Source organism: Chiloscyllium punctatum, chromosome 9 (assembly GCF_047496795.1).
Source record: "Chiloscyllium punctatum isolate Juve2018m chromosome 9, sChiPun1.3, whole genome shotgun sequence".
Taxonomy (NCBI): Eukaryota; Metazoa; Chordata; class Chondrichthyes; order Orectolobiformes; family Hemiscylliidae; genus Chiloscyllium; species Chiloscyllium punctatum.
In genome coordinates, this window is record NC_092747.1 from 4,676,976 (window position 1) to 4,701,002 (window position 24,027).

General features: G+C 43.9%; 1 protein-coding gene across 2 annotated transcripts in view; it reads left to right on the top strand.

The window, feature by feature from the left end:
* The window catches only part of inppl1a (inositol polyphosphate phosphatase-like 1a), a 234,108-nt gene extending 210,347 nt beyond the window's left edge, over positions 1-23,761 (top strand). For both annotated transcript variants that reach the window (XM_072576755.1, XM_072576756.1), the window contains 3 exons: positions 3,458-4,235; positions 15,784-15,920; positions 19,719-23,761. In XM_072576755.1, coding sequence (XP_072432856.1) covers positions 3,458-4,235; positions 15,784-15,920; positions 19,719-19,812 — 1,009 coding nt within the window. In that variant the 3' untranslated portion in view covers positions 19,813-23,761. The remainder of the gene's footprint in view (positions 1-3,457; positions 4,236-15,783; positions 15,921-19,718) is intronic.
* The last annotated feature ends 266 nt before the right edge of the window (positions 23,762-24,027 follow it).

Sequence of the window (24,027 nt, forward strand, 5' to 3'; positions counted from 1 at the left end):
TGGGTATAGAGGGATCTGCATAAATCGAAAGTTAGCATCCCAAGTTCAGCAGATAATAGGGAAGGTAAATGGAATGTTAGACCATAAGACACAGGAACAGAAATTAGGCGATTCAGCCCCTCGAACCTGCTCCACCATTCAATCATAGCTAAGTTTCTCAACCCCATTCTCCCACTTTCTCCCCATAACCCATGATCCCCATGACAATCAAGAACCTATCTATCTCCGTCTTAAATATATTCAATCATCTGGCCTCCACAACCTTCTGTGGCTGTCAATTTTATAGATTCACCACCCTTTGACTAAAGAAGTTTCTCCTTATCACCATTCTCAAAGGCTGTGCCCCTGGGTGCTAGTCTCCTCTACCAATGGAAGCATCTTGCCAACATTCATCCTGTCCAGACCATTCAGTATTCTGTAAGTTTCAATTATTCTCTAAGTTTCAATTAGATCTCCTCTCATCCTTCTAAACTACATTGTGTATAGACCCAAGTTCTCAAACATTACTCACATGTTAAGCTTTTCATTCCTGGGACAATTCTTGTGAACCTCCTCTGGACCCTCTCTAGGGCCAGTGCATCCTTCCTGAGATACAATATGAATGGTGACCTTTATTACAAAGGGTTTGGAGTATATAAGTGGGGAGATCATGTGAAAACTATACAAAGCACTAGTCATGTCATAGCTGGAATACTGAACAGTTTTAGTCCCCTCATCTGAGGAAAGATATGGTGTCATCCAGAAAAGGTTCACTTTGCTGAAGGGTCATTTGATTCAAAATGTTGGCATCTGTGGAAGGAAAGCAGATTTGCCAGACCTGCTGAGTTTCTTCAGCAATTTCTGATTTTGTTTTGCTAGGCTGATCCTGGGTACAGACAAGGTAAAAACAATGACTGCAGATGCTGGAAACCAGATTCAGGATTAGTGGTGCTGGAAGAGCACAGCAGTTCAGGCAGTATCCAACGAGCAGCGAAATCGATGTTTCGAGCAAAAGCCCTTCATCAGGAATAAAGGCAGAGAGCCTGAAGCGTGGAGAGATTAGCTAGAGGAGGGTGGGGGTGGGGAGAAAGTAGCATAGAGCACAATAGGTGAGTGGGGGAGGGGATGAAGGTGATAGGTCAGGGAGGAGAGGGTGGAGTGGATAGGTGGAAAAGGAGATAGGCAGGTAGGACAAGTCCGGACAAGTTATGGGGACAGTTACTGAGCTGGAAGTTTGGAACTAGGGTGAGGTGGGGGAAGGGGAAATGAGGAAGCTGTTGAAGTGCACATTGATGCCCTGGGGTTGAAGTGTTCAGAGGTGGCAGATGAGGCGTTCTTCCTCCAGGTGTCTGGTGGTGAGGGAGCGGCGGTGAAGGAGGCCCAGGAGCTTCATGTCCTCGGCAGAGTGGGAGGGGGAGTTGAAATGTTGGGCCATGGGGCGGTGTGGTTGATTGGTGCGGGTGTCCCGGAGATATTCCCTAAAGCGCTCTGCTAGGAGGCGTCCAGTCTCCCCGATGTAGAGGAGACCACATCGGGAGCAACGGATACAATAAATGATATTAATGGATGAGCAGGTATACAATAAATGTGGCAAGATTGTCTTATGAGGAGAGGTTGGACTTCTATTCATTAGAGTTTAAAGGAATGGGAGTTGACCTTACTGAAACATATAAGATTTTTAGGGGACTTGGCAGGGTAGGTGCAGAAAGACTGCTTATGGACCAGAGGACATAACCTCAGGATAAGGTGTTGTCCATTAAAGACAAAGATGAGGAGGAATTTCTTCTGAGGATAGTAAACCTGTGGAATTCTTTACTGCAGAGGGCAGCAGAGGCTGGGTCATTAAATATCTTCAAGGTTGAGACAGGCAGATTTTTAATCATGGGTTGTGAGAAAAGACAGGAAAGTGGAGTTGACGATTATCAGATCAACCATGATCAAATTGATTATTGGTGGAGCAGACTTGATGGGCTAAATGGCTGACTTCTGCTTGTATTTCATAGTTTTATGGTGAATGTGACTTTTTTTTTATCCTAGTCAGTCTAACCTGTTCGGTGGGAAAGTTTAGAATTCTGAGAGACAGAATATATCTGCACTTGGAGAAACATGGATTAATCAACAATACCCAGCATTGATTTGTTAAAGAAACATCATATTTCAAAAAATTGTTATTCAAAAAACTGCTATGAAGAGGGCAGTGATGATTTTGATAAAGTCTCTCATGATACATTGGTTAAGGAGGTGAGAGCCCATAAAATCAAGTGGCACATTGGATTCACATTTGCCTGAGAGGCAGGAAGGAGAGGGTGATGGTAGAGGGATGTTTCTATGAATGGAAGTCTATTTCCAGTGAGTTCCACAGGGCTTGGTCCTGGGGCCTTTGTTGTTTATAGTCTGTTAATGACTTCAACTTAAATGTGAGAGCTATAATCATGAGGTCCAACAAAAACGGTGAGTGGTAAATGATGGGGAGTACATTTGCAAACTGCAGGAATATTTTAATGGACTGTTCAGCTGGACAGAGCAGTAGCAATTGGAATTCAAACTGGAAAATATAAGATTATGCACTTAGGGAGGGTTAACAAGCATGCAATAAGACTGGCAAGTACTGAGGATCAGAACGACCTTGATTAGCATATCCAAAGATCCATGGAGGCAGCAGGACAAATAGGTAAGGTGGTTAAAAAGGCATATGGGCTACTTGCCTTTATTAGCTTGACTATAGAATACATGAGCAGGGTGGTTAAGGATGTACTTTCGCCTGGAGTTTACAGCCTGAAAGGATAATTGAGTCACAAATGCTCTCAGCACTTGAACAGTATTTAAATGTTCACTTATGTTGTTCTATTTTGCATATCCATTATGTCAAAAAACACTTACATCATGTCACGTGTGTTGTCCATCTTGAGTTGTCTTTGACGTCATGTGAGTAAGATCCCTTCCTTGAGGGGTGTGATTTGATTTTAAACATCACCCACTGGTTTCATTTCTATTAACAAAGAGCTCTCTCTGCTCTTGATACTGCTGTACAGTAGAAAGTTCAGTCAATTCACATGTACAATCTCTGTCATACCATAATGAGATGATGAACACATCTATCCTGGTGATGTTGTTTGATGAATAAATAATAGCTTCCAGGGAACCAGGAGAATTCCCCCACATTTTCAGAGTAACATCTTGAAACCTTCAGCCGACACTTGGGAGCTTCGGTCAGTGTCGTAGTCCTCTGTCTTGCTGTGTGTAAATGAATCCTCTAGTACGGCCTAGATATTAAATCTACAAACCTTTAGACTCTGAGACAAGTGTCCTCCCCACTGAGCCATGGCTGACACATGAGTGAGATGGTGGGAGCTGGCCAATGCCAATGGATCCCTTACCCCCCGTGAGGATCAGAAAATTTTTAAAGTTAAAATATGACTGTGTGTTGTTTTTATCTAAACTGGTGCAGGTAACCTGACCTTGAATGTATTTTCCTCAGATCAAAACAGCAAGAGATTTACTCCGATGCAGATGCTCTGTGTTTGAAGAATAGTTTCAACAATCCAGCTTACTACATCTTGGAGGGAGTGCCACATCAGCAAGCTGCACTGCTGTCACCAGAGCACCAGGCTTCAGCCTTTCCCAAGATAGGACAGAAAAGCAAAAACCAGGCAACACTCGGTTCACAAGATAGGAAGCGTAATCATTCGGGGCGCCTTCCATTAACGAGTGAGGAGGGATCCCTATCAGATGATGAGAATTCGAACCATAATCGACCACCACCCGATTACCCCCCTCCTCCCCTACCCAAAGCAGTGGAGTTGGATATGGTTGATAATCCTTTCTATGCTTCCTCAAAGGAACTCCAGCGACCCAAAACAGGGCCAGCCAGGGATGAGCTGGACCCCAGAAACCCTGGTGCTAAGCACCGGACTCCCACTGAACCTTCAGAAGCCAAGGCCTCACTTCCGCCAAAAGCACACCCTAAGCCGCAGCTGGTCTCCGGCACACCACACGTGGCCAGCCCCTTTCTGGCTGACCAATGCAACACTCCCTACCAAGGCATAGTCGATGACCGATCCTACTCTGCCCTTCAGATGGCCAAGAGTCTCAGTGAGGTGGACTACCCGGCGGGCAAGATTGAGCCTATACCAAGAAATCCTCCACTACCGGTGAAAGGCCAGCTTCCCCGAGGACTGCTCCCTGACTACAGCAGACCCACGTCCTTCCCTTCACGCTCCATAAAGGAAAGCATCGAAGAGGACATGGCTGAAGAGGTGAGTGTTAGGAGAGGGTGGGGGATTGGCGGCACCAGAATGACTGTAATAGTTGATGTCCTTTCGATTCTTCCTGTGCGCTCTGTCAAAACATCACTCCTGCAGAGTCATGAGGGCCAGGAAATCATTGCATACAAACGTCTGATTTTTGCCCCAAAGCTCTATGGATATAACGTGCATGATGAACCGCCAATCTAACATCATAACATTGAGCATCATTAAATGGCCATCTCGCCCCAAAGCCTGTTCTGCTGTTTGAACACAGCCTGTCTGTATCACAAATACACTTAGCTGCTTTTTGTTTGATTTGCTTTGAGACCTATGTCCATCAGTGAAAAAGTAGGGAGGCCATTAGCCTGTTCAATAAGATCATAGATGATCTTTATCTTACCTTTATTTTTCCAACTTTGTTCCATATCCTTTCCTTACTCAACAAACACCTATAACTCTCAACCTTGAGACATTTTCACTTATTCTGAGTCTTTTCATGAAGCGAAATTCAGATTTCCATTAGATGTTGTGTGACAAAAAGTGCTTCCTCATTTACTGCCTGCCTCTACAATTGTTCCTTTGTATTGATTCCGTCTATTGTTTTTTTAACCTCAGTCAAATCACCTTCTATGTTCAAGGGAATACAAGCTTAAAAAAGAGACTATGCTGACAAAGCAATTTGTCCTCCACCCATCAGGTCAGAATGACCAGAATACCAAATTGTGAAAGTATAATGCTGGATGCTGAATGTGAATGGATCAGTGAGGATGTGCTTGTTCTAGACAGTAGTGGAGAACCTATTGGTGGATTTCTTAATTAGTAATTCTAAGAAAAGGCTCTCATTTGACTGCTCAATTTCAAAGATGAATTTGAGTCAGTTAAGTGGTTGAACAAAATTTGTACAGGCAGCTACAAGTTCTCATACAGCAATAGTATCAGCTATATATCAGAAAGGGAGAGGAGGTAGAGATCATTCAGTCGATAGAACATTACAGCGCAATACAGGCTCCTCGGCCATCGATGTTGCACTGACCTGTGAAACCAATCTAAAGTTTATCTATCCTACACTATTCCATTATATCCATATATTTATCCAGTGACCGTTTAAGTATCCTCTAAGTTGGCGAGTCTACTAATGTTGCAGGTAGGGCGTTCCTCACCTTTACTACTCTCTGCATATAAAACCCTCCTCTGACATCTGTCCTATATCTATTACCCCTAAATTTAAAGCTATGTCCCCTCATGTTAGCCATCATTCATCAAGGAAAAAGGCTCTCTCTGTCCATCCTATCTAATCTTCTGATCTTCTTGTATGTCTCTACTGAGTTACCTCTTAACCTAACGAAAACAGCCTCAAGTTGCTCAGCTTTTCCTCATAAGACCTTGCCTCCATACCAGGCAACATCCTGGTAGAGCTCCTCTGCACCCTTTCCAATGCTTCCACCTCCTTCCTATAATGCAGCGACCAGAACTGTGCACAATACTCCAAGTGCAGCTGTTTTATACAGTTTCAACATGACCTCATTATGCCGAAGCTCAGTCCCTCTACCAATAAAAGCCAACACGCCTTCTTAACAACCCTATCAGCCTGAGTGGCAACTTTCAGGGATCTATGTACATGAGCACAGATGTCTCTGTTCATCCACACTACCAAGAATCTTACCATTAACCCAGTATCCTCTATTCCTGTTACTCCTTAGATTCGGTTAATAAATCTGTCATATAAAGCTGAGCTTGGTGATGGTGACTATGTCATCATTTTTCAAAAGAGGGTAGCATAGTGGCTCAGTGGTTAGCACTGCTGCCTCACAGAACCAGGGTCGATTCCAGCCTCTGGTGACTGTGTGGAGTTTGCGCATTCTCCCCATGTCTGCGTGGTTTCCTCCGGGTGCTCTGGTTTCCTCCCACAATCCAAAGATGTGCAGGTCAGGTGAATTGGTCATGCTAAATTTAGCAAAATGCTAAATTGCCTGTAGTGCTAGGTGCATTAGTCAGAGGGAAATGGGTCAGGGTGAATTACTCTTCAGAGGATGGCTGTGGACTGGTTGGGCCGAAAGGCCTGTTTTCACACTGTAGGGAATCTAATCCAATCTAATCCTTCTAAAGTGAATCACCTCACATTTTCGCATTAAACTCTATTTGCCACTTCCTCCGTTCAGCTCTGCAGCTTATCTAGGTCCCTCTATAACCTGCAACATCCTTCTGCTCTGTCCACAACTCCACCGACTTTCGTGTCATCTGCAAATTTACTAACCTATCCTTCTACATCCTCATCCAGGTCAATTATAAAAATGACAAACAGTAGTGGCTCCAAAACCGATCCCTGCGGTACACAACTAGTAACTGAACTCCAGAATGAACATTTCCCATCAACCACCACCCTCTGTTTACTTTCAGCTGGCCAACTTCTGATCCAAACCGTTAAATCACCTTCAATCCCATGCCTCCTTATTTTCTGCAGTAGCCTACCATGGGGAACCTTATCAAATGTTTTACTGAAACCCATATACACCACATCAACTGCTTTACGCTCATCCACCTGTTTGGTCAACTTCTCAAAGAACTCAGTAAGGTTTGTGAGGCACGACCTACCCTTCACAAAACCATGTTGACTATCTCTAATGAAATCATTCCTTTCTAGATAATTATAAATCCTGTCTCTTAAAATCCTTTCCAACACTTTGCCCACAATCGAAGTAAGGCTCACTGGTCTATAATTACCAGTGTTGTCTGTATTCCCTTTCTTGAACAAGGAGACAACATTTGCTATCCTCCAGTCTTCTGGCACTATTCCTGTAGACAATGACGATATAAAGATCAAAACCAAAGGCTCTGCAATCTCCTCCCTGGCTTCCCAGAGAATCCTAGGATAAATTCCATCCGGCCCAGGGACTTAGCTATTTTCACTCGTTCCAGAATTGCTAGCACCTCCTCCTTATGAACCTCAATCCCGTCTAGTCCAATAGCCTGTATTTCAGTATTCTCCTTGACAACATTGTCTTTTACCTGTGTGAATACCGATGAAAAATATTCATTTAGCACCTTTCCTATCTTTTCATACTCCACACACAACTTCCCACTACTTTCCTTGACAAGCCCTACTCTTACTCTAGTCATTCTTTTATTTCTGACATAGCTATAGAAAGCTTTGGGGTTTTCCTTGATCCTACCTGCAAAAGACTTCTCATTTCCCCTCCTGGCTCTTCGTATCTCTCTCTTTAGGTCTTTCCTGACTAATTTGTAACACTCAAGTGTCCCAACTGAGCATTCACGCTTCATTTTTGCATAAGCCTCCTACCTCTTGAGAAGCAATTCAACTTCTTTAGTAAAGCACGGTTCCCTTTCTCGACCACTTCCTCCCTGCCTGACAGGTACATGCTCATCAAGGACACACAGTCGTGTTCCTTGAATAAGCTCCGCACTTCAATTGTGCCCATCCTCTGCAGTTTCCTTCCCCATCCTATGCATCCTCAATTTTGCTGAATCACCTCATAATTGCCTTTCCCTTTCCCCCAGCACTTGCCCTGAGGCATATACCTATCCCTTTCTATCGCTAAAGTAAACATAACCAAATTGTAGTTACTATCTCCAAAGTGCTCACCTACCTCCAAATCTAACCCCTGGCCTGGTTCATTACCCAGTACCAAATCCAATGCAGCCTCGCCTCTTGTTGGCCTATCTATATACTGTGTCAGGAAACCCTCCTGCCCACATTGAACAAAAACCGACATCTCTAAGGTACTCAAACTATAGCATTTCCAGTCAATATTTGGAAAGTTAAAGTCCCCCATAACAACCACTGTTACTTTCACTCCTATCCAGAATTATCTTTGCAATCCTTCCTCCTACATCTCTGGAACTGTTCGGAGGTCTGTAGAAAATTCCCAATAGAGTGACCTCCTTTCTTGTTTCTAACCTCAGCCCATACTACCTCAGTAGATGAGTCCACATCAAATGTCCTTTCTGCCACCATGATACTGTCCTTGACTAACAACACCTTCCCCCTCTTTTACCATCTTCCTTGATCTTACAGGAACATCTAATCCCAGAACCTGCAACAACCATTCCTGTCCCTGTTCTTTGCATGTCTCCAAAATGGCCACACCATCAAAGTCCCAGGTACCACATCATACTGCAAGTTCACCCACGTTATTGCGGGTGTTGAATTAGACACACTTCAAACCACCTTCCTGCCTGCCGGTACACTCCTGCAACCTTGAAACCTTATTCATGACCTCACTAATCTCAACCTCTTGTACACTGAAGGTTACCATCCCCCTGCTGAATGAGTTTAAATCAAAGAACATTAGCAAACCTGTTAGTCAGGTGTAGACCATCCTGTTTGTAGAGCTCCCACCTGCTCCAGAATGAGCCCCAATTATCCATATATCTGAATTCCTCCCTCCTGCACCATCCTTGTAGCTACGTGTTCAACTGCTCTCTCCTTATTCCTCACCTCGTTAGCACATGGCACAGGTAACAAACCAGAGATACAGCTCGAACAAACGGAGTTGTCAGCTTCCACCCAAGTTCCTTGAATTTCTGCCTTAAATCCCCATCCCTTTTCCTACCTAAGTCATTGATGCCTATATGGACCATGACTTGGGGCTGCTCCCCCTCCCCCTTATGCATCCTGAAAACATGATCCAATGCATCACGAACCTTGGCACCTGGGAGGAAACACACCAACGACAAGTCTCGCTTGTTCCCACAGAATCTCCAATCTGTCCCCCTAACTATGTAGTTCCCAATGACTAATGCTGTACTCCTCTTGCCCCTTCCCTTCTGAGCAACAGGGTCAGACTCTCTGCCAGAGACGTGTACCCCATGGCTTACCCCGGTAAGTCATCACCCCTAACAGTATCCAAATAACAGTATACTTATTATTGAGGGGAATGACCACAGGGGACTCTAGTGTCTGCCTGTTCTCTTTCCATCACCTGACTGGAACCCATCTACCTTTTTCCTGTACCTGAGGTGTGACTACCTCCCTGTAACTCCTCTCAATTACCCCCTCAGCCTCCTGAATGAGTCGCAGTTCAGCCAGCTCCAGCTCCAGTTCCCTAATGCAGTATCCGAGGAGCTGGAGTTGAGTGCACTTCCCACAGATGAAGTCAGTGAAGACACGAGTGGTGACCATTACCTCCCACATTCTACAGGAGGAGCATGCAATTGCCCTAACATCCATACCTACTGTTCTGAATTCCCAAAGAGACTATTGGAAAAAAAATTTAGTGACCTTACCAAATCTGCGCAAAGAATCATCTTTTTGGTTAGAGGAGGAGGATGGGTGGGAGACACTACCTAAGTAGTGTTTCAGATAAAGCAACCGCTCAAATATATTACCTCACTTACTCAGCCATCATGTGTCTGCTCCTGCTCAGTGTGCGTGATGCCTATTCACAAGGTAACTTTTTATAGGATTAACCTACCTTCCCAGCAGTCCGGTGGTCCTCACTCTCACCACTCCTGCTGCAAAAAAAATGTTTATGTGGAAGCTGGTCCAAAGCAGTGTTCCACATGTGTTATCCATGGCATCACCTCCATTAATCAGAGTCCACTTACCAACCAATCAGCATCCTCTTTTCATAAGCATAAATTGTTGCTTCCTTTTGAGATTTGATGTTTTTGTTATTCTGTCCTGATGACTGAAAATCAAAAAGCTTCAGCAGACTATTCTTTTCCACAAAGTTCAAGTTCTGTAACTACCAGGCAATTATTAATGCAGATAAAGTTTATTTAAGCCATCCTCAATTTGACACTTTTATGCCGAGTATCACTCATGTGAATGTGAACCCAATGCAGCTCAGGAAGAATATACTGACGTCATGTTCCAGAATTGAAGGCGGTTAGCCCAGATGGGATCGACCAAATCTTCTTATAAATCAAGCATTACTTTCTATCTTTGTATTCCAGTCACCATTAAATGAAGGCCAACATCTTTGAAGCCTTTTCTGATTGCATTTTGTATCTGTTGTTTGTATATTTTGCTCCTTCATTGTTACTGTTTTCTTACTATTCAGGAGTTATTCTGATTTATCTTGTCTGATCTCAAGTGGGTAACCTCGCACTTCTCTACGATCCAGTTCATCTGCTATACTTTTCTTACTCGCTAAGTATGTCTGTGTCCCCTCATAACTTGCCCCTCCAATCCAGGTAGCTTACAGTGCTATCTGTAGGATAGCTAGCTGACTACAAGGCAGGGGGTAGGGAGTAAAGACAAAGGATAGCTATTCACTGGCAGCAAGTGGGAAATATCTTGCAAGACAAGGAGACAAATGTTGCATACACTTTATATTAACGATCATTTGTGGATCAAAACACAATTTCCAACTTTGCAGGAATGTCAAGTTGAGGGATGTAATTAACATTGAGACCATAGCAAGTTCCAGGAGGATCATAAGACTTAAAAGCAGAAGTAGGCCTTTCAGGCCCATGAAGTCTGCTCTGCTCTTCAAAAGATTAGTTGATCTGATAATCCTCAACTGCCTTTTCCTCAACTCTTGATTCCCTTACTGATTAAAACTCTATCTATCTCAGCCTTGAATATACTTAATGACACAGCCTCAACAGAGCTCCGCAGTAAAGAATTCAACAGATTGACTCCCATCTGTGAAGAAATTCCTCCTCATTTCTGTCTTAAATGTATGACCTCTTATTCTAAGATTATGTCTGCTGGTCCAAGACTCTCTTCCCCAGGAGCAAACAACAATTCTGTGTCTCTCCTGTTAAGTCTTCTAAAAATTTTACATGTTTCAATGAGGTCACCTCTCATTCTTCTAAATTCCAATAAGTACAGTTCCAACCTACTCAATCTCTTCCCATTAAACAGTCTCTCTGGACCCGGGATCAGCCGAGTGAACCTTCTCTGGACTGCCTCCAATGCCAGTCTATCTTTCCTTAGATTAGGGCTCAAAGCTGTTCACAGTATTCCAGCCATAGTCTGACTAGTGCCTTGTATAGTGTTAGCAAGGTCTCCCTATTTTTATGCTCCATTCCCTTTGAAATGAAGGCCAACATTAGATTTGCTTTCCCTTCTTTCTACAGAACTTTGATGCTAGTGCTCCCTCATTCTTCTGTTCTGTAGTTTTCTGTAGTCTTTCTCTATTTAAATAATAATCGCGTTCTTGTTTCGCCCTGCCAAAGTATATAACCTTGCATTTTGCCTCATTATATTTCCATCTTCCAAGTTTTTGCTGACTTGCTTAATCTTTTTTATATCCCTCTGCAAACTGTCATCCTCAGGCGAAAATGGGTACTGCAGTTGCTGGAGATTAGTCAAGATTGGAGTGGTGGTGGAAAAGCACAGCAGGTCAGCCAGCCTCTCAGGGAATGTTCAAATTGTCATCCTCGCCAATTGTCTTCCCACTATTTTTTGTCATCTGCAACCTTGGTGATGGTATATAGGAAGACATGAATAAATTTGTAGAATTTTAGTTCTATTCATTCATGGGATGTTGGTGCATTGGCTGGGCCAGCATTTTTTGCTTATCCCTATTGTCTTTGTGGTGATCGTGAGTTGCCTCTTGAAACACTGAAGACCATTTAGCGTTGTTGGACCCTAGGATTTTGGCACAGTGACACTGAGGGAATGGTGATATGGTGAATGGCTTGGGGGGAAGACCTGCAGGGCTTGGCAGGTCCTGATTCTCACTTGTTGATTTCTAAGCTCCTACTTCGAGCAGAATTTTGGCACGTTGTAAAAGTCCAAGAAATAGTTAATGGTTTTCAGGCTGTGGGAAAGATTTATCATAGAGATGCCCAAAATCAGTGTTACAACCCTTGCTTTTCATAGTAAATGTTAATGTGAGACTTTGGACTAGGCAGCACAATTTCAAAAATTGCTAATCATGCCAAACATGGAAGCACTGAATATGTTGAGGAAGATAATGCAGAACTTCAAAAGGATGTAGACATGGCAGGCGACAGTAAATATTCATGCTGCACAAATGCAAGGCAATGATCATTCTCAAACAAGTGAGAATCTAACCTTTCCTTCTCAACATTTGCGAGTATAAAAGGTGCAAGTTAGTAATTTTGCAGATGACACCAAAATTGGAGGTGTAGTGGACAGCAAGGAGGGTTACCTCAGATTACAACAGGATCTGGACCAGATGGGCCAATGGGCTGAGAAGTGGCAGATGGAGTTTAATTCAGATAAACGCGAGGTGCTGCATTTTGGGAAAGCAAATCTTAGCAGGACTTATACACTTAATGGTGAGGTCCTAGGGAGTGTTGCTGAACAAAGAGACCTTGGAGTGCAGGTTCATAGCTCCTTGAAAGTGGAGTCGCAGGTAGATAAGATAGTGAAGAAAGTGTTTGGTATGCTTTCCTTTTTTGGTCAGAGTATTGAGTACAGGGATTGGGCGGTCATGTTGCGGCTGTACAAGACATTGGTTAGGCCACTGTTGGAATGTTGCATGCAATTCTGGTCTCCTTCCTATCGGAAATATGTTGTGAAACTTGAAAGGGTTCAGAAAAGATTTACAAGGATGTTTACAAGGTTGGAGGATCTGAGCTACAGGGAGAGAGGCTGAACAGGCTGGGGCTGTTTTCCCTGAAGCATCGGAGGCTGAGGGGTGACCTTATAGAGGTTTACAAAATTGAGGGGCAAGGATAGGATAAATAGACAAAGTCTTTTCCCTGGGATCGGGGAATCCAGAACTAGAGGGCATAAGTTTAGGGTGAGAGGGGAAAGATATAAAAGAGACCTAAGGGGCAACTTTCTCACACAGAGGGTGGTGCGTGTATGGAATGAGCTGTCAGAGGATGTGGTGGTGGCTGGTACAATTGCAACATTTAAGAGGCATTTGGATGGGTATATGAATAGGAAGGGTTTGGAGGGATATGGGCCGGATGCTGGCAGGTGGGACTAGATTGGGTTGGGATATCTTGTCGGCATGGACGGGTTGGACCGAATGGTCTGTTTTCATGCTGTACATCTCTGACTCTATTCAATGGCACAACTGTTGCTGAATCCCCCGCTATCAACATCCTAGGGGTGTCCATTGGTCAGGACTGGAGTAGCCACATAAATACTGTGGTTACAAGGGCAGGTCAGACACTAGAATTCCTGCCTTAAATCAGTCCTGACTCCCCAAATCTTGTCCACCACCTCAAAACACACAGCTGCTATCACATAGAAGAACAAGAGCAGCTTGATTTGTTCATGGGGGTATCATTGGCAAAGTCAGCATTTGTTGCTTGTCCTTAATTGTTGGAGTTAACTAGTTTGATGATTAGAATCAACCACATTGCCTTGGAGCCACGTGGATTTGGAAGGTGCTATCTTAGCCTCGGTGAATTTCTGCAGTGCATCTTGGTAGATGGTACACACTGCTGCTATTGAGCGTCAGTGGTGGAGGGAGTGGATGTTTGTCACATGTCGACCAAACCAAGTAGAGATTACAGATATCCTCACCTAAAGGAGAGGATTATAACAATCAATGGTCACCATTAGTTCACCTCTTTATTACAGAGTTTGTTGAATTCAGATTTCCTTATCTGCCATGTTGGAATTTGAACCCATGCCCCCAGAGCATTGGCCTGAGGTTCTGGATTGATAGTCCAATGACATTTCACTATGCTATTGCACCTCTGTTGCATGGGACATCATCACCTGCAAGATCCTCTCCAAGTCACTTACCAATACTGTTCCTAGGTCAAGATGTTGTACTGCCTCTAATGGCACTTGTCGATTCACACCAAATGGACTGCAATTCAAGAAGGCAGCTCACCACCACATTTACAAGAGCATCTAATGATGACAGTAAATAGTGGCCCATCACGAAGCCTACATACTATGAATATTTATTTTAAAAATTAACTCCTCTCGTTAATAAAGCATGCATCAACACGTCTATAGCTACTTGAGGGAATAGCTTTTGAGGTGATGGATGCTTTGGTAATTATCTTCTGTAATTCTGTAGATTGGGAAAGGTTCCTACTGTTTGGAAACTAGCCCCACTACTGTCATCCCACTACTTAAGGGAGGAAGGAGGAGAGTGGAGCACTACAATCATGTTGTTTTGATATTAGCAAAAATTTTGAAATCTATTTTAGTGGATCTGATAATTGGACATTTTGGAATACAGAGGAACCTCGATTATGCGAACGAGATGGGCAGGCATTATTTCATTCAGATAATTGATTATTTGATTAATTGATTTCCTCTGGGGCTTGGAGTTTTCTGTCAAGTCCATTCCCCGTTCAGGAGACTAGGCAGCAGCACACTGCGCTGCCCCCACCACCCATCTGCCCCCACCCTCTCCCCTCGTCCGCCCCCAACCCTGTTCAACACCGCACCCCGTCCAACCCCAACCCCATCCACCTCTAGGTCGGCTGGACAGGACACCAACAACAAGGCAGCTGCTGCCACTGCCTTTTGGGGGGTAGGGGGTGTGTGTCTTCAAATATCGTGTGTGCGTGCAACCACATAGATGCCCACAGAGACATGCACACACACTCCTACCATCTGACTGCAACTATTTCACAGGTTCCACCTTTGCCCTGTACAAGACAATGTTGGAGAAATTATCTGGGGAAGGTTGGGGGGGTGGGGGGAGAGGTGGTTTAGGCTATACCCCTGTGTAGAACTCCGGGGAGAGAGAGGGGTTGAGAGGCCAGTCATTTGGAGACAGTACCTGGACTCTCATCAGTCCAAGACTGTTCTCGGCTGCATTTCAGTAAGCTGAGTTCACTTTTAATCACTGTAAACAATCAACCCGATCAGTGTTGGAAACACATCTTTGTAATGTTTCCATTGGGAACTTGAGATCTCCTTCGGATAATCCAATATTCGGATAATCGAATAATGCTAAAATTAGTAGATTTGGATTAATGAGAGGGAAATTATGTTTGACAAGCTTGGCATTTCCTGAGTTCTTTGTCGACATGGTGTATCTGAATTTTCTGAAATATTTTGATATGGTTTCACAGGAGAGTAGGAAAATGAAATGAAAATGCATTGGTTTGGGGGGATTGTATTTGTTTTGGTTAAGACTCGGTCAACATGAGAAGAAAGGATAGGCTGCTGCACCTCTTCTCTCAAAAATCTTTAAAATTATAAACTGATTTATCTGGAGCAGATGCAGAGTGTTACCATTTAATAGAGGACAGTAAAGCTAGAAGCCATCCAGATAAGATGGTCACCAAAACATCAAGTAGGAGATTCAGAAATGTCTTTATGTAAAGCGTAGTGAAAATATGTAACTTGCCCAGTGGAGTAAATGAAGTGAACAGTGTAGATCCATTTAAGGAAAATCTGGCTAAACACAGAAGGAAGAGGAGAGCAGAGGATGGTAGAAGCATTGGAGAAGGCTTGGGTGGAGTACGAACACTGGTGTAGACTGTTTGGCCAAATGCCCTGTTTGTGCACCATATATCCCACACCATTCTATTTAAATCTTCATCAAAAATATGGACCATATCAGTGGACATTCCCCTGCTCATGTGTCTTGAGATTTGTAACAGAGGCGGTCAGTGGCTTTGCATCTCAGATCACTGATCAGTTTCACCATTTAACTTGTGTGATAACTTGTCTGTTTTCTCCATGTAGTCATCGTGTCAAGCGAGCAGCACCAGCTCCAGCCTGTCCCATGACTCCAGTGTAGGTAACTGGCTACGTCGCCTAGGTTTGGAGAGATATGAAGATGGACTGATCCATAATGGCTGGGATGATTTAGAGTTTCTGAGGTAGGTGCCTGCACAATTGGAATGGTCCTGTTCAGTTCCGTTTGTTCCCACCAGCAAAGCTGTAGAGTTATCGAAGGGATTGTGCCTTCCCATCATGAGGCGGGCAGCCCACAGGGAAATAGATTAGTGGGGGAGGGTGTGCAGGTCCATTTCATTTCAGTTTCCTTTCTCTATCAGACTGATATTCTGACACACCAGGGCAAGACATAGTGAGAGTCAACAAGAACAAAGAAAATTTACAGCCCAGGAACAGGCCCTTCGGCCCTCCAAGCCTGAGCCGACCTAAGTGTTCTGTCTAAACCAGTCGGTCAATTCCTAAGCATCTGTCTCCCTCTGCTCCCCACCTACTCATGCATCTGTCCAGATGCATCTTAAATGAATCTACCGTGCCTGTCTCTACCATCTCTGCAGGCAACGCGTTCCAAAATGCCCACCAACCTCTGTGTGAAGTACTTGCCGTGTGTATCCCCCTTAAACTTTCCACCTCTTGCCTTGAAAGCATGACCTTTTGTTATTGAATCCTTCACCCTGGGGAAAAAGCTTATCTCTATCCACCCTGTCTATACCCTTCATGATTTTGTAAACCTCAATCAGGTCCCCCCTTAAACTCCTTTTTTCTAATGAAAATAAACCTAACCTACTCAACCTCTCTTCATAGCTAGCACCTCCCATACCAGGCAACAGCCTCGTAAACCTTCTCTGCACCCTCTCCAAAGCGTCCACATCCTTTTGGTAATGTTGAGACCAGAACTGTACACAGTATTCTAAATGCGGCCGAACCAAAGTCTTGTCCAATTTTAACATGACTAGCCAGCTCTTATACTCAATACCCCGTCCAATGAAGGCAAGCATACCAAATGCCGCCTTGACCACTCTATCCACCTGTGCAGCAAACTTCAGGGTACAATGGACCTGCACTCCCAAATCACTGTCCATCAACTTTTCCCAAGGCTCTTCCATTCATTGTATAACTCGCTCTAGAATTAGTCTTGCCTAAATGCATCATCTCACATTTGTCTGGATTGAAAACCAACTACCACTTTTCCACCCAACTTTCCAGTCTATCTAGTCACTCTATATTCTTTGACAGTCCCTTATGCTCCACCAATCTTCGCGCCATCTGCAAACTTGCTGATCATACCAACAGTGCCCTCTTCCAGATCATTTATGTATATTGCAAACAACAATGGCCCCAACACTGACCCCTGTGGAACACCACTGGTCACCTTTCTCCATTTTGTGAAACTCCCTTCAACTACTGCTCTCTGTCTCCTGTTGCTCAACTAGTTCTTTATCCACCTAGCTAGAACATCCTGCATACCATGTGACTTCATTTTCTCCATTATCCAACATGAGGAGCCTTATCAAGTGCCTTACCAAAGTCCATGTATATGACATCAACAGCCCTTCCTTCATCTATCAACTTGGTCACTTCCTCAAAGAACTCTATTAAATTGGTATGGCATGATCTCCCCCGCACAAAACCATGTTGCCTATCACTGATAAGGCCATTCTTTTCTAAATATAAATAGATCCTATCCCTCAGTACCTTCTCCAGTAACTTTCCCACCACTGACGTCAGGCTCAGTGGTCTGTAGTTACCTGGAATATCCCTTCTACCCTTCTTGTACAGGGGGACTACATAAGTGACCCTCCAGTCCTCCGGCACCTCACCTGTACCATAAAGATATCTGTCAGGGCGCCAGCTATTTCCTCTCTCTTCTCCCTCAGTAACCTGGGATAGATCCCATCCAGTCCTGGGGGTTTGTCCACCTTTATAACTTCTAGCCTACCCAACACATCATCCCTACTTTTGTCAACGTGATCCAGACTAATCAAACTTCAATCTCTAATTTCAATATTTATCATGTTCCTCTCCTCAGTGAACACTGATGCAGTGTGATCATTCAGAATCTCATTCATTTGCTCAGGTTTGACACACAGCCTTCCTTCGTTGTCCTTTAGTGGATCAATCCTTTCTCTAGTTACCCGCTTGCTTCTTATATAAGAATAAAACGCTTTGGGATTCTCCTTAATTCTGCTCGCTAAAGCTATTGCATGACCCCTTTTAGCCCACTTGATTCCTTGTTTAAGACTTGTCCTACTCTTCTGATATTCCTCCAGGGCCCGTTCTGTTCTTAGCTGCCTAGACCTTATGTATGCTTCCCTTTTCCCCTTGGCTAGTCATACAATTTCTCCTGTCATCCACGGTTCACACATCTTGCCTTTCCTATCCTTTGCTTTCAACGGGGCATGCCTATCCTGCACTATCTTTAACCTATCTTTGAAAGCCTTCCTCATCTCAAATGTGGACTTCCCTTCAAATAGCTGTGTCCAATCCGCATTTCCGAGCTCCTGCCTAATTTTGATATAATTGGCCTTGGCCCAATTTAGTACTGTTCCCTCTGTTCTTTATCTACGAGTATTCTAAAACTTACAGAATTGTGGTCACTGTTCCCAAAGAAATCCCCCACTGCAACTTCTACCACTTGTCCTGGCTCGTTCCCCAGTACCAGGTCCAATGTGGCCCCTTCCCTTGTCGGATTATTGACATACTGCTCTAGAAAACTCTCCTGGACGCTTCTTACAAATTCTACCCCATCCAGACATCTGGTGCTAAGTATATCCCAGTCAATGTTGGGAACATTAAAATCTCCCATCATCATTACCCTATTGCCTCTGCATCTTTCCATAATCTGTTTACCTATTTCTACTTCTACCTCATGCTCACTGTTGGGAGGTCTGTAATACAGCCCCAACAATGTAACTGCACCCTTCTTATTTCTCAGCTCCACCCATAATGCCTCACTTCCCAAGATCTCCATAGTGTCCTCCTTTAGCACAACCGTCGTATCGTCCCTGACCAGCAATGCAACTCCAACTCCCCCCTCCACCCCCCCACCCCCTGCCTTTTACTTTACTCCCTGACCTGTCTGAAGCGTCTATATCCTGGAACATTTAATTGCCAATCATCATGTCCTTCCTTCAACCAAGTCTCTGTGATTGCAACGTCATACTCTCAGGCACCAATCCAAGCCCTAAGTCCATCTGCCTTACACACTATACTCCTTGCATTAAAGTAGATGCATTTCAGGCCACCAGTTGTTTTGTGCTCACCTACTCTCTGCCTACTCTTCCCTTTATTAGTGCTACCTTCATAATTCTTACAGTCTGCAGTCTCCACCTGGCTGCTTGCTTGTTTTCTCTTCTGGCTCCCAGTCCCCTGCCACATTAGTTTAAAACCTCATAAACATGAGTAGCAAAAAGTTCCCCAAGGACATTGTTTACGGTCTGGTTCAGATGTAGACCGTCCATTTTGTAATAGTCCCACCTTCCCCAGAACCCATCCCAATGTCCAACAAATCTGAATCCCTCCCTCCTAAACCATCTCTCAAGCCATGTGTTCATCCTGCCTATTTTTTCATCTCTACACTGGCTAGCACGTGGCACTGGTAGTAATCCTGAGATCACTATCTTTGAGGTCCTCCTCTTTAATTTCTCTCCTAGCTCCCTGAATTCTTCTTTCAGGACCTCATCTCATTTTCTACTTATATCATTGGTGCCTATATGCAACTCCACCCCCCCTTTACTTCCCTCCCTGTCCTGTCTGAAGCGTCTATATCCTGGAACATTTAGTTGCTAATCATCAAGCCGTTCCCTTTTAGAATGCTCTGTAGTTGATCGGTAACATCCCTGACCCGAGCACCTGGGCAATGAAGGGAAATATTAATAACTGAGGAGATGGAAAATCTCAAGCTGACTCTTGTTTCGGTTCTTTTTCTTTTGATCCTTCACCAGTGACATAACCAAGGACGACTTGGATGAGGCTGGAGTGACGGATCCTGTTCACCAGAACATTCTCCTGGAGAGTTTGCAACAAGTTGGAAAATAGTCTGTTGGGATTTTGTTGTTTTCTTCATTGTAAACAAAAAAAGTGCCTTAGGAAGACTTTTTCAAAATGTTGATAGACAGTAGCTCTGAAACTCAAGCAATATTGAAAAAAGGAAAATATAAACCCAACTGACCTGTCCAGATGAGGAAGGTGCTTACTGTCCTTAACAACGTTTGGATGATAGAATACAGAGGCTGCGACCTCTTCCTCACTCTTCTGTTCTTTCACTCCTGTCTCCACACTGTTGAGTCTCTTCGTCCTTACAAGCAGTGCAGTGAGATGCATTTTGTTTCATTCCATGTGGAAGTATTAAGTTAAATCCATTTCCATCATGTTCATCACAGTAAAGAAATGCAATGGCATGGATCACTCAGAAACCAGTGGGTCCTGTTGATGGGGCTGCTGTAGTTCTGGTTGATAGATGGGCAGTGCTGACTCCTTTCACTGTGCACTGTTTGCTTTATTTTGAAGCACATCCACTGGCTTAAATTCCATTGGGGTCACCTGCCCAGGAAAGGAGGGGGAATGTCATCTTCAGGGAATTGTCTTCAGAAATTGTCTTCCTGTGCCTTAGAAAGCTCATGATTCCATTCTGGGGCCAGGAGGGTGAGATGCTGCTGACCATCCATTGGTATTGTATCCATGCTGGAATTGAGGAAAGAAGGGTAAGGTGTGACAGTGTGTGTGCAGTATGGATATTGAGCAGTGAGGATCTGAATCCTAAGGGTTTCTGAAAATGGGACCAATTTGTTCTGATTCTAGTCAAATGGATCCCATTCAGTATTTTGCAGAGTGGTCGTGGGTGAGTGAAAGAGAGAGAGAGAGAGAGAGAGACTGGTCAAAGGGTGTATGAGAAATTGAGTTAAGCATGTGCAGCTGTTTGCTTTCAACACTAAAGGGAAAATCACCTCTGCCCTGCAGTGAGGACTGGACAGGATAGAACATAGAACATAGAACAATACAGCACAGAACAGGCCCTTCGGCCCACGATGTTGTGCCGAACTTCTATCCTAGATTAAGCACCCATCCATGTACCTATCCAAATGCCGCTTAAAGGTCGCCAATGAATCTGACTCTACCACTCCCTCGGGCAGCGCATTCCATGCCCCCACCACTCTCTGGGTAAAGAACCCACCCCTGACATCTCCCCTATACCTTCCACCCTTCACCTTAAATTTATGTCCCCTTGTAACACTCTGTTGTACCCGGGGAAAAAGTTTCTGACTGTCTACTCTATCTATTCCTCTGATCATCTTATAAACACTCTATCTATTCCTCTGATCATCTTATAAACAGGATGAAGTTCAGCTTCTGCTCTGCCGGAGGTAGAAGGAAATGTTCTTCTTTTCTTCAAATTATTTATTTTCCCTTGTGATTATATTCTCACCATCCTGCAGAGGGAGTGAAGGTAGGCAGCAATCTGTTCACTAGCTCACATTAAACAACCTGCAAGTGATCACATACACCTTCACACAGCAAGTATCTTTGTGCACCTGGTCAAAGGGGTTGCTATAAACTGCTCCAGCAGTTTATAGAAACTCCATCTCCTGTGACTGAAGCCATAGTCTGGTGGGTGGGCGGTGAGGGAGGTAAAGAAGCCCAGGTCAGATAAGCCGGTTCCACTGATGGGACTGCACATGTCTGTTGACTGGGTGACGCAAGTTTGAAGTGTCTCAATGGTGTTTGTGGATTTGTTCTTGAAGTTAATTCCGTAATAGTGTAGAAATGACTCCTGTCTGTGCCACCACCACCATCCCCATTGCTGTGAGGTCAGTGGTGCAAATCTGGGGAGTGACCACTCCCAGGAATCTGTGTCAGCCAGCTGCAGTCTCCAAAGTCTGTGTATTTCCTCTCAGACTGGGCCCAGCAGCGTTCCCTGCCCTGCAAGCTCCAGGCTTCTCCAGAATGCTGGTAGGAATCTGGAACTTGGCTAGAACTCATTTGCAACCACTTCATGGTCCTGCAGCTGAGGCATCATCTACAACTGCAGGTAGAGGGAATGCTATTTCTGGCCAGTGAGCTTTCCCACAGGTATTTCCTTGTACATGTTTTGTTTGGTCTGCATTTTCTTGATGGACCTGAAACCTGGAACAGCTGGTTCTGTTTCACAGTCTTGATTTATTTTCGCTTGCTGCAAGGTCCTAGATCTGCCTAGATTCTAAACCAATCAATGTCAACGTCAATTCTATACGTCAATCAATCAAACATCACCACCTCCTTCAACGTGTAGTCCGCTCCACCTATGCCTCCAAATATTCAGGCCTTATTCCTAGACACCAATCACCCAGTCTAGACTGGCTCCCTCAGTATTAGTGTTGACAGTTCAACCCTTTGCATGAGACACAAAGTACTGTCCAATAGGTGCAAAAGATCCCATAGAAATAATAAATGATGAGCAATTCGTGTCCTCGCCAGTATTAACCAAATCCTAAACTAGATTCTGCTCGCCATTTCCTCATTATTGTCTATTGGACCTTGGGACAGTGTTTCCAATATCATAATGATGACTGCACTTCCTGATACCTCATTGGCTATAAGTGCTTTGAGACACCCTGAAGTCACAAAAGGTTCTATGGAAATACAAGTCCTGGTTTCTTTCCACCTCATTCCCTTGCTCTCACTGCCTCTACCCATCTCTCACACTTATACAGACATTGCCAGATTAACTGAACTGCCATTAGTGACTTAAAAGATTAAATATCAAATTTGATAGAATAACGGAAAGAAAATTTGCACACTCTTTTGTTTTTGTGTGGTTTGCCTTAACATGCTATTCAACATTGATTAAGTATTGATTGGGTGATTGGTACAGAGTTGTGAAAAGTGATTTTACAGTGACTGAGAACTCTTGTATCAGAGATCAAGCTGTTTCCTGAGGGTGTGGTTTAACAGCTTTACTTGCAGCACACCGATTCTGTGCAAGTGCCTTTACTGAGACGCATTCAGTCCCTGGCGACTTAGTCATCCATGAATGAATGTCTCTCGTCCCTGTATGGTTTGAGGTAATTTCGTTAAACGTATCATTCTGCTGAGCTTCATCTCACGCACAAGTTTCTCAAATCGCAGCTGACCAAACACTGGACAATGCACCGAAGTTCAGGCATAGGCAGCCATTCAGCCCCTTGGGCCTGCTCCAGCGTTGGCAGACCTGCAATTTCATCTGTCCACCATGACTCCAAGTCCCTCAATACCCTGTCACAGCAAAGATCTATCTATTGTAGTCTCGAAAGCTCCAGATGTTTCCTCATTGTGGGCAAAAGGAGAGGGATCCAGATTTTCACTGATCTGTCGAGAAAACAAAGTAGGAAGGATTTTCAACACTCCAAGTTGGGGGACTGATCTATTTGCACTCTTGGCTTGTTGTTTTGTTCTATACTGTCCATTGTTGAGAATATAGTGTCACTTATTCTGTGCTGGACGTGTCATCCGGAGGTGCTGAGCCCAACTCAATGTAGGAACCTTATTGTGTTTCTTCCTCAACTTTTCTCCAAATATTTGTTTTCAACATGAAAAAAAATCCTCAACTTTTTTAGAATAATTATGCAATAAGGTGTGTGAACTGCCAGAAGCCAAGAGCTTGTGTGTCGAGCCTTCGTTTAATCATGATTTTTTTCCGTTTTAATGTATTGTAACTACGGCTAATTGGAGGAGTTTGTGAAGTTGCTTTTATCTGTGATATTTAATGCAATTATGCCAAGTTTTTTTTTGTGGTGCCTTCCCTGTTTGCTCCGTCCCAACCTAGTCAGTCCTTGCTGTAATGTGTGTGGGTGATTAGCACTGAATTCCTGTTTAGCTGTAGCACAGTGATGACAAGAACAGCAAGAGCAAACGACAAGGATATCCACGAGTGTGTGTGCGCCTGTGTTCCTTTCATTTAAGATTTTGTATTTTTAATGATTTAATTATGTCTGTACAAAACTGTTTAAAACTAAAGTTCTTTTTAACAATATTGAGTTTGATTGTCTTTACTTTAACTGTGATTCTGTATTGGGCATTGACTTGTGTGTATCTAGGGCATTGTCACACATACTAACGATTGCAAAACAATTGTTTCAAATCTCTGCGTGGCAACTTAAGATTTTTGGCTCAGTGGTATGATTTATAAAGCTGATGGCAGGAATTTGCAGTTATACCGAGCAGGAAAAATTGACGAGATGGACTTACCTAGCAGTGCACCACAACCTAAATTCAAAGGAGGCTGGCAAGTGATGAAGC